A 17,694-nucleotide genomic window follows, 5' to 3' on the forward strand; every position below is an offset into this window, starting at 1 on the left:
TCTTTTTCAATTTGTAAGAACTGTTTTGACGCTGTTCAAGAAGGGGAAGAACCCGATCTTCAGCCGAGTCACTGCGTTCTTTTTTACCTTAATCTTTTTTTCACGCCTGAAGACTGAAAGACGTCAGGTAAATACATGCCTATACTTTTTCTATTTGAATAAGGAAAGACGCAAATTTGTTTTAAATAAAGCAATACGATCCAGTCAAATCGTTGTTTTTCATATTTGTTAACCAAAAAAATCATTAGAAGCATGAATTTAGTTACCTACATATATATATATATATGTAAATATTGATTTAGCCGTTTAGGACTGCTCAGCGCACAAAATACTAAGTATAAAGTTAAGATAACCCCACCTATGACGAATGCAGTCAATTTTAATTAACTATTCGTCTCGCCGATAATTGCACAGTATTTACCATTCCTTGTACCATTCACAACGAAGGGTAAGTGTGCTTATTAGGTTTTTAATATCTACTAAGGGTTACAGTAGCAAATTACCTTGATGTTAAGGAAGTAGTTAAAATACATGTTACTTTTTACCATCACCCGTTTAATATTCCTATTCGGAATTTACAACTAACACCGACAATAAAGACTTGAGACAACCACAAATATCAATGCCTTTGAAAAGAATATCCTAAGGCATTTTAGTGCTTCGCCACCTTAGATACCGAACCTCAAATCTTCGCCTTGGGCTTAAGTTTCTGCAGCATGTGAGAATAATGCGCATTTTATGACAAATTGGGATCAACCTACTTAACAACGTGGTTCTGAACAATGCCTAAAATCTTTCTAATTTTCGCATTTGTGCGCATTTTAAACAAACGTGAATATACCATTTTCCCTTTGTTGACTTTGTTGTACAATATATACCAGCTTTCAAAATCTACAAAATATTTTTTTCGCTTTGTAAAGGCCTACGTCTAACACAACTATTTAAAACAATACAGATTTATATTTTGCAAGCTTATTTAATGATGAAATTTAGCGATTACGTAAGTTACTTAAACGAAAAGCTAATCTAGTGTTATTCAGAATTGACGTCAAGGCACTTGTCCCACTTACATTAATAACCTTTAATCTTTTCATTTCAGAATGGTGCTTAAATTTTTCATGTTGGTCGCAATGGTGGCCATTGCTCGTGCACAGGAAGCCGGTAAGTTAAATTCTGCTTTTTATGTGCAATTGTAAATGTTGATTTTGTTTTAAATATGTTTTATTATTATTTTGCAGTGCCTACAGACGAGCCCACTGAAAGTAAGTATCACCGTTTTCTGTCTATATTACCCATTGTTTGCAAATCAGTTAATAGGCAATAACTCAGTTGGAGCAAAAATATTACAGTCGACATAAGTATTGACTAAAATCGGTATTGGTGGACTGCAATGGGCCAATTAAACTCAATAAAAAATGCATTTAAGTTTTAATGAAGTTTAAATTTGGGCAAATTCAATTTTTAAACTCCGCTCAATTATTCCTTTATAGCCCAGTTTGAATAATAAAATTCGGTCCTACGGCGCCACCAAGTGGTAAGAAATCATGACACCGGTCTAGCGAGCCAAATGAGCGACGTGGTGCGAGCCCCCGGGCACAGTTGACGCGCCTTCGTCTGTTTGTGCTTGTAGATGTTATCGAGTGACTATAAAAGGTCGTCGAACACCTTGGGCACCGGGCGAACCCGTTCGGCAACATGCTTCGCGCTGTTTGTGCGCCCGCTTGACGCACGCGGCCCGCTGTGATTTGGCGAACGATTTCTCACCGTTTTCGCGGCAAAACCGGCCCGGCGCTGACGTCAAGAGTGGATAAAAAAAGTTGAGGCATGCGGTTGCACGATTTTTAAACACTCTTGAATTTTAGATCAGCACCGCCTAAATCCCATACTTTGCCTAAGCTGTATTTTGCAACCAAACTCCGTTCAACTTCATCATGCGACACTTTACAATCCGCTACATTGAAAACTACAAATAGTTTAGATTAAGGATTAAAAGTTAAATCAGGACCCAAATCTAATACATTAGTTTGTCGCGGCAAGAAACGTTTCAACGTTGCACAATTATCACCGATTTGCCTTATATCTCGGAACAGTTGGGTTGCTAAAAATGTTTTATCGAAACATTAAAAATATATTTTTTTTCTTTTTAGCACCACCACCGGTTCCTGTTCGGTGCACAGCTGGCATTGATTTGCAGTTTATTATCGATTCTAGCAGTTCTGTCGGCGAAGATAACTTCCAACTTGTTCGTGAATTCGTCCGCAACGTGAGTTCCTAATTTCCGCCGTTCCGCAATTTGCCCACCAAAATCCCTCCGTTTTTACGGGATAGCGAAAGCTCTAATGGCTACTTGTACACCTGCTAAATTAAAATTAAGTTTATCGTGTCGTCTAGTACCAGGCGACACCTCTTGGAAGATGTTTGCGAAGTTTAATCGCCTTTTTGTTAATCAATTTGGCTATTTTGGAACCTTAGTTGCTGCGCGACATACAGTTGTAGCCAGAGGCATATGAGACACCCGCAAAAGTGGTTAAACATGTTTTTTAAGTAAGATTTTCTGATAAACACCTCTCACACGCCACGTCGTACGAGTGATTCATTTATCGACGTTAAAACGTTGAAGACATAATTACCGTACTAACTCAGCAGAAAATAAATACTTGCTTTTATGTGTTTTGACGAACGCTAATTTAAAACAAGTTTTTAAATAAGTGATAACAATTCACGAAATACAAAAGCAAAAGTATTGCATAACTAGAAGTATTCCAGCAGTAAATTGAGTATTCATAAAATCAGAGTTATGAGTTTGTGTTACGAAACACTGAACAAGCACAACTCAAAACAACCCAATTTTTTCAATAGTTGGTGACCGACATCCAAGTAGGAGAGAACGCAGCACGTGTTTCAGTTGCACGTTACAACTCCTGGGTTGATTCCATGTTCTTTTTAAACACTATGTACGAGAAAGCTGCCGTTTTGGACGCCATTTCCAACATTCCCTACTACGGCCGTGGAACCAGGACCGCCCAGGCCCTCGATGTTGTTACCAACCATCATCTTCAGGTAAATTTCAGAAAACTGCAACGACCCTAAAATTGGGAACAAACGCAGCATAAATGTCATTACTAGAACATGTTTACATTTTTTATTTCCTTTCTCCATTGATTTACTTTTTTATGTAAAAAAGAAGGAATGATCTACGTTTTATTAGAATAGGAATAAGAGGTTGTGACTAAATTTGTCAAACAATATTAAAAATTTAGTAACACAAAGCACGGTTTTAAATATTCGGAGCCCAAAAAATCAGAGCCAGTATTTGCGAGTCAAGCATGACCACGTTTCGACATTTTTTTGTCATCATCAGGTCGTCAGAAAGGCTCTGATTTTTTTTGCTTAGAATATTTAAAAAAACCCGACAAAAGGCAAAAAAACTTTTAACGTTGTTATTCCAAACAAACAGTCAATTGGTCAAAAAACAATGAAATCTATCAACAAAGATTATCTGAAACCTTTCACAAGTGTTTTTCATTTTTACTAACTGAGCGTTTTAATACTCAGGCTTACAGCGGATGGAGGGAACAACAGGTCCCTACTGTGGTTATCGTGCTTACTGACGGAAGATCACAGGACTCTGAGAAACTTGAGGAATCTGCACGTAGACTTAGAGGTAACTTTTGGTTTAAATCTTTAAAGTTGTGTTGCGTTAAGTACGATATTCCGGTTTCAAGAAAACAAAATCGCTTAAAACAAATGAAGTTCATCCTTAGTAACTTATTCAAATAGACAATATGTCTTGTAAAATTAGATTCAAAATTTGTCCGACATGTGCTGTTTACTTACTTAAACTAAATTCGCTTAAACTTAAACTAAACTATATTAAAATATATTACCGTAGTTTTTATTGAAACAAAGTCAACCCTTAACATTTTTCTTAAAATTGCCTTAAACTTGACTCGAGTTTTTAGGGTGTTCGTAATTGACTCAGTCCAAAAAATATAAATTAATCTTGATAGACTTTTTGTACCAGCATTCCTAAACAATGTACTTTCTGTACAGCCAAGGCCACCCGAGTGATCGCCATTGGTGTCGGAAACGCTGTGCGTGCTGAGCTTGTCCAAATCGCCACTCAGCCTGCTGAGCAAAACGTCATTGTCGTAGATGATTTCACAGAATTGCAGGCACAAGTTGACCCAATTCTGGAAAAAGTAAGTAATACAGAACGAACTGTCTCAAATAACATATTGTTATTAGATTTGACGGTTTTATATTTCCAAAATTTTAAATTTAATATTCTTTATGTTACTCTACCCTAAAACTGATTGTTTATAAAAAAAAAAAAACTATCAAAAGACATTGATTTGACCAGTGGTGGGATTCAGCCGGTTCTATAGAACCGTCTCACGTAATTTTATGAGATCAGCGAACTGGTTAGCATTACTGGTTACTGTCAATGGACTTTTTGTAACAGAACCGGCTGAAAAACATCACTTTGGCTATAACTCGTACGAGCATTTTTCAGATTGGCTTAACGTAAATTTAGCAATAGGATTTCTAAAATGTTTTTCGTGTGTTTAAGGTCTGCGAAGTGGCCAATGATGTTAACGAGTGCTTGGAACTCAACGGCGGATGTTCCCAAATTTGCGTCAACACCTTCAACAGCTTTTACTGCGAGTGCATGTCCGGTTACACTCTTGGAGTTGACCAAGCTACCTGTGTTGGTAAGTGAAACCATTTTACAACCCCTAACAGTCTCATTTTTTTTACCCCAAACTGCTATAGTATATACACATTTATTTTAAGTCCACGAATTCCTATATCAAAACAAAAGTATCTCAAGATATTGCATTTTCGGCTTCAACAAAGCGTTTTTCATTACTTTTCGACAAATTTTAAAGACAAAATTCACATCCAAGTGTCTTCAAAAGAAAGTCTTATACCCCCCTCACCCAATAATAAAGAAATGATAACTTATGTTTGCACTTAGGAAAGCCATGTTAATGTCTGCTTTGGCATACCATGCATATCCTGACACTTATATTTTCCTCTTCTAGATGTGAATGAATGCGCTGACGACAATGGCGGATGCAGCGACACATGCAACAACGCTGACGGAACCTACAGCTGCTCCTGCCCACCAGGAAGGATCCCCGCTGGAGACGGAAAGACATGCGGTAAGACGAACATCTTTAAACTGATATAAGTTTTAGGTCTTGGGTTGGCTTGTTCTCGGTTAATCGCATACTCGGCGTCTGTAATGGCGTCTATAATAAAATAATTAGCAGAAACAAAGCATCCAAAAACCCCTGGGGTTCGACTTATATCTCTTGTTGATGACCGAATGTATTAAAAAATGGCAAACGTATTGTCTGGTGTGTTTTAAAATAACACTTTTGTTGACAGTTGATGACAGCTGCTTCGGAAACAACGAATGTGACCAAGTTTGTGTGAACATTGTCGATGGAACATTTGAGTGCCGATGCCGGAATGGATACACCATGGGTGAAGATGGCATCACTTGCTTGGGTAGGTTACTAATGTATGTAACATGTATATTTTGTGTTCGGATGTCAAGCAATATTTAGATATTGCATTTAAAACTGAGAGTTCTCGGCTATTGGGTTCCAAAAGACGCCTTTTTATTACGAAAATTTAACGAAATTTCACATTAAAATTTACTAACCTAAGATGATTACATTTATACTGGAATTAGCCATGAAGCGTCCATGCAGACCAGCGATCACGGCATACTCATTTAAAATATGGGACTGCTTGGTAGACCGACTAGATTCGGTATAACGCCTTCAATGGGTCTTAACGCACTATGATTTATAAAAAAAAGTTCGACATATTTTGACAGCAAGAATAAGTTAAGTTTGGTTTAAAGCACACAGTATTTAACATCGTTCATTTATCTTTAGATGTCAACGAATGTATGGTTAACAACGGAGGCTGCGAAGGCACCTGCAACAACACCATGGGAAGCTATGTCTGCATCTGCCCAGATGGTATGGGTCTTCGCCCAGACGGCAAAACATGCGGTGTTATGTGCTACACTTGCAACCATGTCACATCCAACGAAGAATGTCTTGATGCTACCATTTGCGCACCAAACCAGGTAAAACTTAAATCCTTTTAGCTGAACATTTCATGCCTAAATGTGACATGCTTTTAAACAAACTTGTGATGCTGAACCAAGTAACAATTTTCTATTTGTCTTGTAGAAATCTTGCCAAACCACCACTCGTCGTGAGAACGGAGTCCTTTACATCAGCAAGATGTGCAAACAGACTGAGGCATGTGCCAACAACTTCATCCAGAATCCTAAGACTGCATGGTCCCCAACACAAGTAAGTATAAAAAAATGCAATCTTGTTAAAAACCTCGAACAATTTGTTTTAAAAGTGACAAATGAATGCCCAAACGTTGTAATTTCCTTACATATAAAGGTTAGGCTGTCTGTTTTCGCGTATTAAAGTTTTGTTCTCACAGTATTTTACAGCTACGTATGTAGCATAGTTTAAGCTGGGTTTTGGACTGATATAGAAGGCGATGGGTAGACTAGTGGACGCGAAGTGAAATGCCTATCCCACATTGCGGTAGCGTGTCCCGTAGTGACTTGTATTTTACTTGCCTAACCCGTTTGCTCCACACAATGAGAGGTCTGTTCTATACACGGCAAGCTTGGAGTGCGGCAAGCTTAATGAGTCTCGTGCTAGCTGATTGCTACATTGGGCGCTGGGAACGCCTTGTCTTATAACCGCGCGCTTTGACACACAGTTCGTGACACTAACTTGTCCGATGACGTCATCATCGAACCTTCGCGAAAAGGCGACACGAGTAGAGGCCAATTTGCCGATGGCTTTTTGACTTAGTGATTTAAAAGATTAAGCGATGTGATCTCACAATAACCTGCTGCTAGTGATAAAAAGGTGGAAGCCCTTCGGTTTAAAAATATATAAAACGCGTTAACTATATTTTAGTGGGAAAAAGTGATACAGGGTTTAGTAAAACATTAAATCAGTGGATCACAACCTTTTTGACGAATTCCTCCCTTACCATTTAAAAACATTTTTATTCCTCCCCAATAGACTACATAATAGTTGCTAAACCATACAAAGATCATTTAAAATTGGGTATTTTATCAACTTCAAAGGTATATTCCCGGAGATAAAGTGTCTATTTACAAACCACACGTACAAATTAAAGTAAAATCCTCCCCTGAATTTTATTATTTCTCCCTGATTGGGAACCACTGCCCTAAATGACAAATCAACCAACAATCCAAACTAAACACGAGCTGGTGACTTTAACAATTGATTTTTCTGTTCACAGTGCAACATCCAACCGGACGGTAGCTCTGTGTGCCGATGCTGTTGCCACGAATCACTCTGCAACATCCCAGGAGACTGCACTCTTGCCGATACCATCGACATTGAATGCCCAGACCCAATGTCCCTTGAACTGCCAGCTGGCATGAACATGACTTGCACTGGAGGACCATCCTACCAGGTACAAACTCCCTTCAGTTTGTGCTCTTATCTTAAAGAACGAAGTATTTAGTATAGAGTTTTTTCACACAGAATTTACAAGCTCAAATACCACAACTTATAACATGTAGAAATACTCCTTTGTTTTAAAAAATGGTTCTAAAGAGAAAAAAGTACTCAACTCGATAAGGTTAAGAACACTGATCTAATACAAAAGTAAGATTTTTTATGACAAGCACCTGCAAGTTTTAAATCATGCCTTGGCGGTGGGCTTTGTCATAAATTCAAAGTATTGGATTTTATGTTGCTCAAATTCTCATAATGTTTCGTTTTTGCCTTGGTTTAGGTTGGAGATGTTTGCACATTGACCTGCCCACCAGGGTACGGACCAGTCGGTGGATCAAGCGAGCTTGTTTGCACACAAAGACCACGAACAATTGAAGGATTCTGGAACGGAATCATCGGAGAATGCGGAGGTAAAAACGACTTTATTCATTCAAACTGTCATATTAACAAACTGAGCCTTCGTTATAACCTCAATGAGCCTAAATCAGTGGTTCTCAATCTTATATGGATCGCGTACCACCTGACAACTGTTTCTAACGCTGTGTACCACCTAAGGCAGTGGTTTTCAACCATTTTGTAGTCACGGATCCTTTGTATAAGTTGTGTAGGTCTCTGGCTTCCAACGTAATTTACTGTAGGTCTTTGATACTAAACATATTTGCCTCCATGAACCATCTCATAGACACCTTTGCAATCCGCGAACCCCAGGTTTAGGTATCACAGAAAACTACTCGCGTACCACCTGAAAAGTGTCACCGTACCACAGTTTGAGAAGCACTGCCCTAAAGTAACGGTCTAAAACTTGTCATTTACACAGACATCAACGAATGCGCTAACAACAACGGCGGATGCTCACACACCTGCACCAACCTTAACGGTTCATACGAATGCTCCTGCCCTGGTGATACTCCATGCTCCAGCCAACTTCTTGATCTTTTCTTCATCCTTGACTCTTCCAGCTCCGTGGGAACAGCCAACTTCAACCTTATGATGGACTTCGTTGCCAACGCTGTTGCTGAGCTTAACATCGGCCAAGACGACACCAGAGTAAGGATAACAGCCCCTTGGAAACTTTAATAAGATATTTGTGATTTCACTACTGAATATTCAAGCCTTGAGATATGAAAACATATTTCATTTGACCAAACACTATAATGTTACTCAAGTTTATATAGCTCTTCTGGCAAATGTGTTTTTATTCCGACGTTTCGACGTCCTATACAGGTCGCCTTCATCAGGGTAAATAATAATGTTACTATCTGTAAGACATATTGATTGTTGCTGCATGGTAAACACCTTGAGGAAATGTTTTTAACAAATGTTTTTTTCTTTAGGTCGGAATCATGACTTACAACAAATTGTCAACCAAGAGATTTGACTTCAACGTGCCAATGAACAACTCCCACATTCAAAACTTGATTGCCGTAAGTATTCACCACTTAAGTAAACCAAAAAACAAATACAAATAAAGAACGACTTGTATATTGAATTCACATTTTAAATCAGACTGTCTAAAACTGAAAAAATAAAGCCCTTTCACTCAAATCATATGATGACCCACAGTGCCGGATTAAGGGTCTGCTGGCCTGTAGGCACATTTTATAAGTGGCCCGAAAATCAGGGTTGCCAACTAAAAAATTAGAATTATCAGTGTTGCCAAATCAAAAAAGTGGCCTGGATTTTTGACTGGCCTGTAGGCACGTGCCTACTTTGCCTAATGGTTAATCCGGCACTGATGACCCATCAAAATTATCATACATTTAACAAAACTCATTATGAATTTGAGAGATTTAAGTGATATTAAGAGTCCTTATAAAGCCCTTTCAATTTAACCATCTATTAAACAACCCCAGTAAAATTATCATGCATTTAAGACCTTATCTATGTACAGGCCATTGAATACTCCGGACGTGGTACACACACTGCCAAAGCCATCCAAGCTGCAGTTCAAGAATGTTTCGGTGAGGCTCAAGGTCGACGTGCCGGAGTCCCATTGGCTGTTGTCATTGTTACCGATGGTCGTTCCCAAGACTACATGAACCTTCCCGATGCCGTTAAGCGCCTGCACGAAGCTGCTGATCAGGTCTTCGCCATTGGTGTCAGTAAGTAAAAGTTCTTTTCTACTTTTGTGGGACTCAGTGTGCAACAAAACCAAATGCTCATTGATGAATCTATTTCGACGAAATGGGCAAAGGTTCGGCCCCTGAAATCAATCAATATATGTTTTGCGGATAAAAAAACATGCAAAATTCGCAAAACAGTAATACATAGAAAGCATTATAACAAATCTATAAATTTACTTTAATATTTTTGTCTTTTCTTTTGCATGTTTTCTAAGTTCACTAGATTTATAATACCAACTAGTACATGACACTGGGCTTTGCAATATAGCGGGGTTTTGGGGTTATGGTCAGCTATTTAACATATTCTGACTTAATTTAACTTTTAACAGCCAACCGTGTCCGTGAAAGCGAACTTCTCCAGATTGCTGGCGACAACGTTGCAAACTACATCATGGTCGACAACTTCGCTGCCCTCGATGCTTCCCTTGTTGCCACTCTTAACTCTAAAGTGTGCACACAACCCGAACAAGCCCTGACTCTTGCTGTAAGTTGCATTTATGTGATATTGTATGTAATGGGAAAATGTCAAAACTCGATAGGTCTTTCCCATTATCCTAAAATACAAGTTAAAAATTTAATTTTATGTTTTCTACTTTAAGTGTAACTTAGATATTGACGTTTTTTTTTTATTCTGAAATACAAGTTAAAAATTTCATATACTGTTTTCTACTTTAAGTGTAACTTATATTTTGACGTGTTTTTGGATACATATGATAACCGATTTGAATCTAAAGTTGGCAAACATATGAATAAAAATTCCATATACCTACTGTAAAGGAATTTATCTCGTAAAACATGCTTTAATGAACCTTTAAGGCTACTTGTATTTACAAATGGTTGTATTTCTTTAGTCTGACCTCCACACCTGCGACTTCGATGAGTGCTCCATCGATAACGGTGGCTGCAGTGATATTTGTGTCAATACCGTCGGTTCATTCTACTGCATGTGCCCAGACGGCCAATCCCTTGTCGAAGATGGACTTACATGCGGTACGTAAAAGTACTTTAAAACTGTTCAGATTTCCATCAAAAGATACAACCTGTAAACGAAACATAATACGATATGAAAAAAAGCTTTTTTTTGTGTTACTCTAGTCTTTGGTCTGTATATCAATTTTTTACTTTGCTTTTAGACACCAATGAGTGTTTGATCGACAATGGTGGTTGCGCCGACAAGTGCATCAACAAGCTCGGAACATTCACATGTCTTTGCGGACCTGCATTCGTCGTAAGCAAAGCATAGCAATACTAAAATACTTACATGTTTTTTAAGGCCACCAAGATAAGAATTTTAAATCTGAAATACTTTAAAATAGTGTTTACTTTATATCACTGATAATGGCATGAACATTTGCCGAAACGTTTTAATTATAAACATGTCGCTTTTTGCGTCTATTTAGGCCATTATTTTCATCATTAAACTTATGAACAGTATGTAGTGTTCCAAAGTGGTTACTCGTTCAACTTCAAAGTCTTCGTTTCAAATCAGCAATTAAAACCTTACTTGTATTATTTCCCATAGCCTGCTGGAGTCCTTTGCGACGATTACAATGAGTGCCTTGATGAGAATGGCGGTTGCTCTCACGTTTGTGTCAACTTCGAAGGAGGTTATGAATGCCAGTGCCCAGAAGGAATGGTACTCGGTTCCGATCAACAGACTTGCGGTAAGAGGCTTGAACTTTAGTTACATTGCTCTGTGAAATTCATGGTTTTTCATTTATGTTAACAGTTGACGTTGATATTAGATATCTTTCCCTGCCATGTTTTACTATAGCTATACTCCAGCAACAGTCTTTTAATGCTACTTACGTTGTATTGCTTAAGGCCAGGTTTTGTGTAAAATATACACAAAGCCCAAAGCTTCAAATCTACTTGACATTTTCCAAAGAACCTTTGATACAGTTACTGTTTTTTTGACAATTGCTTTAAATGTAACTGCCGAATTCCTTTGTTAACGGTTTCTTTGCCTTTTGTAGAGGTTGACAGCTGCTACAACCAACAACGGCCATTCCAATGCGCACAGCTTTGCACTAACATCCCAGACGGATCATACGTGTGCTCATGCGAGCCCGGATACTACTTGGAAGAAGATGCACACAACTGCACAGGTAAATACAACCTACAGTCAAAGCTATTGAGATTCTACGATTCAGGCTTAAAAACATTTTGTCAAAAAACCATGCCAGAGATATGTTTATAAATATTGCTAATTCGGCTGTATGGGGCACCAGATTTGATTTATAAAAGATGACCAAAATTACACCACTCTGATCCGTATGAAGACCAGTTTTGTGGTAAACTTGCGTTTTTATGTGTTTACCGGTTAGTTTTTGGCAACATACACATTTGTAAATGTTCCTAATTCGTCTATATGGGCCATTGTGATTGTGTACCAAAAAGGTCTAAATTACACCACCATAATCTGTATGTAGACTGCTTGTGTTTAACCTTAAGTTTTTTTTGCAACAGAAATCAATGAGTGTGATGTATCAAACGGTGGATGCGAACATATCTGTACCAACACACCAGGATCATACATTTGCGAGTGCCCAGCTGGTCTTCAACTTCGTGACGACGGCCGTACCTGCGGTGTGATCTGCTACACTTGCCAGAACGTTCTCTCCAACGAAGAGTGCAACACCGCTGTTGTAAGTGCAACTAAACTGAATTATTAGGCTTTAAAGGAAAACTTGCAAAAAAATAAAAATGAAAGGAAAACCTTATTGCACATTTTTAATGGTCGATAATTATAATTATAATGCTTAAACGAAAAATTGTTTTTAGGCCTGCCCATACTCTCAAGATGCTTGCTTCACCACTATGCGTAAGCGTAACAACATTACTCGTATCACCAAGGGATGCCAACAGACTTTGGCTTGCATCAACAACCTTATCCAGGTGCGTGAAATTACTGATGATTCATTGACATTTTGTGGCGTATACGATGTCTGCCATAATTCACCGTTTGGACAACAAGGACTTCGAAACGCCAAAGGGCACGAGGATTAAATTAAATTTAGAGGAAATTACCTTTAGTAGAACTGCTAAAGACTGTGTTATGTATAACAATTCAAATTAAACTTCGTAAAGAAAGTTTAAATCGTGATTTTTTTCTTGGTGGTGTCTGAAAAAAAATTATGTGGTGCACAAACATTTAACGTTGCTATGGTGATTTAGAACCCACGTGACTCTGGCGAAGGACCATCCCAGTGCAACCCAGAATCTTTCCACTCTAAATGCGAGTGCTGCTGTACCGAATCACTCTGCAACTCTGGACTCTGCCCATACAACTTTTCTCGTAAGTACCAAATAATATCCGTATAATTCACACACCAGTATTACAAAGCAAATCCTTATATGCTGCACTGCAGCTTATCATTTATTGGCTCATATGCTTTTACAAATCCTTATATTTTCCTTAAATTTGTATAAAGAGTAGAAATCTTCGGAACAGAGCTGTTTTTCAACATTTAGATAAACAATAACGTTTAAATTACCCCGATAAAGCACTTTCAGTTGGCATAAAGTATCATTAAATACTTACGTTGACTCTATATTGATATGGTTAGGCATTTAATAACTTATAATAAAACAAAATAGAGTTGGTTTTAGCCTTAGAATGAGAAGATTGAGATACATATGTCGCCTTGATAATATACTTCAACATAACAACTCAATATACAATATGAAACTTAACACGCTGATTCTTTGTAGTGCCCGGATGCCCATCATTCGAACGTGAGGATGTTATCTTCCGTGGACTTCAATCAAACGGCGAAGTTTTCCCTGGTGGAATGGCGATTGTGCAGTGTGCCGAGGGTTACACCTACTCGCAAGCTGGAGCTGCACCTACACAACTGAACTGCAACTACAACTTTGTTAACAACACTGCAGCATGGGACGGCAACCCCGAAGACTTGGACGTCTGCGTCGGTAAGGATTAATTGTAAAAAACGAGAGGAAATTTGTTAACATGTCGGTTTATGGTAGAGCTGTATGCAGTTTGTATATCAAAGTATACAGGCCAGTGTGAAACGGTATAATGAAATCGCATATTTAAGAGCCTGTGTAAAGTGGAATCAGTTTATGTTGATTAAATTGCCTGTAAACTAGTAGTATACACAACTTAAAAACAGCAGGGTCAAAACCCCGATCAAAGGCCTATTAGAACATCGAAACGTTGCTATAAAAATACAATTGCCAAAAGAGCTGTATAAAGTTTATATTATGCGGACAACAACAGCTTATACGTGGAAATGTACATATTTTCCTGACTTTCAAATTCAACAGTTTTCCTAACTTTACGAAACTGCCATAAAAACTGAATTTTTAACCTTATGCATTGTTGTTTGACTTTAGACATTGACGAATGCGCAATCAACAACGGTGGATGCGTTGCACCAGCAACATGCGTTAACCTGCCAGGCAGCTATGAATGCGTTTGTCCAGACGAGCCAGCTGATTACGAACTCATCGATGGAGTCATCTGTGAACGGTAAGTTCAAATTCAAGCCGAATTTTTTCCACTTAGCGTTGCTACTAAACAATCAAAGATAAACCTAGAACGCAACATTCGTATTCAATTTGCAACGTACTGTTGTGTTTTAATGCAACTGCAAATGAAAATATTTTTGACGCCTTCTTATGTAGTGATGAGTGCGCTGACCCAGACATAGGAGGTTGCTCACACAACTGCACCAACACCGTAGGAAGTTACATCTGTTTCTGTCCACCTGGATGGTCTCTCGTCGAAGATGGACTCACTTGCGGTAAATACATACAATACATCAACTTGTTTTACCTTACACCATTAGTTTATAAGTTTTAAGTTTTAAAGATAGCTATTTTTGCTTGGTCCTCGGCAGCCATTATAGACTTATCTTGCTTTATAGCTGTATCTTTTCGTACTTTTTGTCGAACAACAGTGATTTTTATGGTTACTTTCCTAATTTTCAGACCCCAACGAGTGCCAAGACGGTAACGCAGGATGCAGTGAAGTGTGTGTCAACACCCTTGGCGGATATTTCTGCAGATGTCACAACGAAGAAGCATCTGTCCTTGCTGAAGATGGCCATACTTGCGTTGGTACGTACTTTGTTAGTGAAAGTTTTAATAGATTAATCCATTCAATTTGGTAGCCTTCCACTTATAACCATAGACAACCAATTTCCTTTCGTACAGTAATTTCAACCGTACAATTATTGTAACATTGTAAAAAGTTGTGTTTTTATGTTTTGTGTAACTTGAGATCTTCATTTTACTTTGCAGATGTTGATGAGTGCTTGACTGAAAATGGCGGTTGCTCCCATATTTGCACCAACTTGGTACCCGGATACGAATGCTCTTGCCCAGAAGGCATGCTTCTGAACGCTGATGGCCTTAACTGCAGGTAAACACACGATTTTAACATATATGTGTTTTAAATTTTACACTAACCGAAAATTAAGCACCGCTAAGCAGAATTTAACATTGTAAAAATGCTTTAATGTTGTGTGTTATTTTTGCAGAGACGACCCATGCTTCATCAACAACGGTGGATGCTCACACATTTGTACCGAAGGCGTCAACGGCACAGTTATCTGCTCTTGCCCACCAGGTAAATTTGGTAAAACGTAATAACAAATTTCACCCAGCATACAACACATAATGTTGGTGAAGTAAAACGGATTGCTGAAATGTTTGACTGAAATTTCACACAGTTTCATTTTCGCAGGTTACATTTCCTTGGATGACGGAAGCTGCCTTGACATCAACGAGTGTGAAGACAACAACGGAGGTTGCCAATACAACTGCACCAACTTCGATGGTGGATACACTTGCGAATGCCCAGTCGGACAAGGTCTTGCTGGAGATGGAAAGAGCTGTGGTAAGACCTCATAACTTTTAATCATGCCATCAAATATATCATCTATTTTAGGTTAAATTTCCAAGACACCACTATTGTAATGCATCTTAAAAGTTGTGTTCTACACAAAAACTAAAATATTAAAACATATTCCTGGTGTAACCTGCTTTGATGACTTGCCAAGCCAATAAATCTAGCTTAAAAAGGCGATTGTCGATTTGAATCTTAAACATTTACTACTTGTAGGACGTGCTTGCTTCTCATGCGAGGGTGCTGCCACCAACGACGAATGCAATGCTCAACCAATGGAGGTTTGCCCACCTGATGCAGACTCTTGCGAAAACGAGGTCCGTGTAAACGATGGCCGTAAACAGATCTTCAAGAGATGCAAACAGACCAAATCATGCAACAACAACTTTATCCAGGTAATTTTTTATTCCTAAAAATGTAAATCATCATACAAATGATTTAAGCTGTAAGCTAGGATCAGTATTCAATCTATGCAACACAAAAATATAACCACAAAACTTAGGTTTTCAACAAAATATGTGTCTACCTTACACAATAGACCGAAATTAAACAATCCTATCGTTTATTCAATCCTTTACTGAGCTACCATAATTTTAGTATTGTGTTATTGGTAGTTTAAGTAATTTCTGAATCGAAATGTTGTTGCATAGAACCCACGTACCGCTTGGATGCCAAGTCAGTGCAACAATGCCGACCAGAACGACGTTTGCCGTTGCTGCTGCTCTGGACATCTTTGCAACTTCAACGAGAAACCATGTGCTTCTGCCAATCCTTGCAACGTGAAACAGGTACGTTTAGATTTTTTACTAACATTGCGCCAGACTTACTTTCTTTTGAGCGCCAGTCACATAACGCTTTATTATAGGGTGTATAGCTGGAGCGCGTTTGGTCATGATCCACCAATTGTGCCCTTCACTGTTTTGCGCTCCATAACGTTTTAACATTGCGCAGATATTTTCGGGGCTTGGTGATTGTTTTAGTCTTTCACCAAGCGAAATAAACTTAACTTAACTTAGACATCTTATGGTTTTACAGCCATTTAATAATTTGACAAAATATACTTTAAAATAAAATGCCCTTTTCCATAACTTTTCATCGAATTGTGAAACTCAATATCATATGCTGGCAAAATAGAGTTAAACAAAGAACAGTGGCCATCATGTGTTAAATATAATTGGCTTTATTCCTTTGAATATTCACTATATTTCTTTGAACCACAGGCCGATGTTGTCATCGTGGTCGATTCATCCAGCTCAGTGAAGTTCGACAACTTCCAAAAGATGAAATCTTTCACCAATGCTCTTTTCAATACCTTCAACTTGGGGCAAGACAAGGTTCACTCTGCTCTTGTCAGGTTGGTTAAAATTCGTATTTAGTCGCATATATAAGCCAGGCACCACCAAAACGTGAATGGTGAGACCTACTATGAACCACCATTTATTACTAGTACCATTCCTGTATTCAGTTTAACGCCTCTCTATTTAAAGCCGTTTAGTTAGTTAACTGGGTACATTTTGAGTTATTAATTATACCTTTGAGAAAAAATTGGAAAATAGTAAAAAAACACTCATAACTGTTTTAATGTAGATATATGAGCTATTTGTACAAAAAAAATCAGTATTTTTTTAGTATTACAATTTTTTTTGATATCCACAAACTTCTACACTCACAAATTCCATGTAGTAACAAATGCTTTGAATTTACAGATACAACAAAGACGTTGATGAGAGATTCAACTTCCTTACCGCCAACAACAAGATGGACGTCAACGACGGAGTCTCTGCTATGCCATACATGGGCAGCGGAACCAGAACCGGTTTGGCTCTCCAATACGTTGCCGACAACATCTTCAAGTCGGAAAATGGTGCCAGAGACGGCGTACCAAAGATTGTCATCACTCTTACTGATGGACGTGCACAGGTAACACATTTTGTTGATGAAAAACTGTATTGCTCCAGTGTTGATGAAAAACTGTTTTGCTATATATGTAGCTAGGTGTGTAGAAAAACCATTAAATAACTTTTTAGTTTTTTATTTGTAACTTTGCACTGAGAATTGAAAAAAAAACAGTTTTTTTTTCTTGGGTACCCTTTTGAACACTAGTTTCGTATGTTAGCCCGGCATGAACATGCGAATTTAATGCTCA

General features: G+C 38.2%; 1 protein-coding gene across 1 annotated transcript in view; it reads left to right on the forward strand.

Annotated features, from left to right (window-relative positions):
- LOC145218607 (uncharacterized) overlaps nucleotides 1-17,694 on the forward strand; it is a 21,907-nt gene continuing 4,213 nt past the window's right edge. Inside the window, exons 1-36 of the mRNA XM_080086013.1 lie at nucleotides 1-127; nucleotides 1,100-1,161; nucleotides 1,239-1,262; nucleotides 2,148-2,263; nucleotides 2,860-3,060; nucleotides 3,556-3,664; nucleotides 4,054-4,202; nucleotides 4,574-4,715; nucleotides 5,049-5,168; nucleotides 5,398-5,520; nucleotides 5,916-6,112; nucleotides 6,219-6,344; nucleotides 7,330-7,506; nucleotides 7,831-7,960; nucleotides 8,368-8,597; nucleotides 8,885-8,974; nucleotides 9,442-9,652; nucleotides 10,003-10,157; nucleotides 10,525-10,663; nucleotides 10,807-10,901; nucleotides 11,196-11,337; nucleotides 11,650-11,781; nucleotides 12,143-12,321; nucleotides 12,458-12,571; nucleotides 12,851-12,971; nucleotides 13,388-13,606; nucleotides 14,033-14,168; nucleotides 14,324-14,442; nucleotides 14,630-14,758; nucleotides 14,942-15,062; nucleotides 15,181-15,269; nucleotides 15,387-15,539; nucleotides 15,765-15,943; nucleotides 16,199-16,336; nucleotides 16,769-16,902; nucleotides 17,255-17,468. Of these exons, the coding sequence (XP_079942139.1) occupies nucleotides 1,101-1,161; nucleotides 1,239-1,262; nucleotides 2,148-2,263; nucleotides 2,860-3,060; nucleotides 3,556-3,664; nucleotides 4,054-4,202; nucleotides 4,574-4,715; nucleotides 5,049-5,168; nucleotides 5,398-5,520; nucleotides 5,916-6,112; nucleotides 6,219-6,344; nucleotides 7,330-7,506; nucleotides 7,831-7,960; nucleotides 8,368-8,597; nucleotides 8,885-8,974; nucleotides 9,442-9,652; nucleotides 10,003-10,157; nucleotides 10,525-10,663; nucleotides 10,807-10,901; nucleotides 11,196-11,337; nucleotides 11,650-11,781; nucleotides 12,143-12,321; nucleotides 12,458-12,571; nucleotides 12,851-12,971; nucleotides 13,388-13,606; nucleotides 14,033-14,168; nucleotides 14,324-14,442; nucleotides 14,630-14,758; nucleotides 14,942-15,062; nucleotides 15,181-15,269; nucleotides 15,387-15,539; nucleotides 15,765-15,943; nucleotides 16,199-16,336; nucleotides 16,769-16,902; nucleotides 17,255-17,468 (4,914 nt within the window). The 5' untranslated portion in view covers nucleotides 1-127; nucleotide 1,100. The remainder of the gene's footprint in view (nucleotides 128-1,099; nucleotides 1,162-1,238; nucleotides 1,263-2,147; nucleotides 2,264-2,859; nucleotides 3,061-3,555; nucleotides 3,665-4,053; nucleotides 4,203-4,573; nucleotides 4,716-5,048; nucleotides 5,169-5,397; nucleotides 5,521-5,915; nucleotides 6,113-6,218; nucleotides 6,345-7,329; nucleotides 7,507-7,830; nucleotides 7,961-8,367; nucleotides 8,598-8,884; nucleotides 8,975-9,441; nucleotides 9,653-10,002; nucleotides 10,158-10,524; nucleotides 10,664-10,806; nucleotides 10,902-11,195; nucleotides 11,338-11,649; nucleotides 11,782-12,142; nucleotides 12,322-12,457; nucleotides 12,572-12,850; nucleotides 12,972-13,387; nucleotides 13,607-14,032; nucleotides 14,169-14,323; nucleotides 14,443-14,629; nucleotides 14,759-14,941; nucleotides 15,063-15,180; nucleotides 15,270-15,386; nucleotides 15,540-15,764; nucleotides 15,944-16,198; nucleotides 16,337-16,768; nucleotides 16,903-17,254; nucleotides 17,469-17,694) is intronic.

The sequence above is a fragment of the Phallusia mammillata genome, chromosome 3 (assembly GCF_965637545.1).
Source record: "Phallusia mammillata chromosome 3, kaPhaMamm4.hap1.1, whole genome shotgun sequence".
Lineage (NCBI taxonomy): Eukaryota > Metazoa > Chordata > Ascidiacea > Phlebobranchia > Ascidiidae > Phallusia > Phallusia mammillata.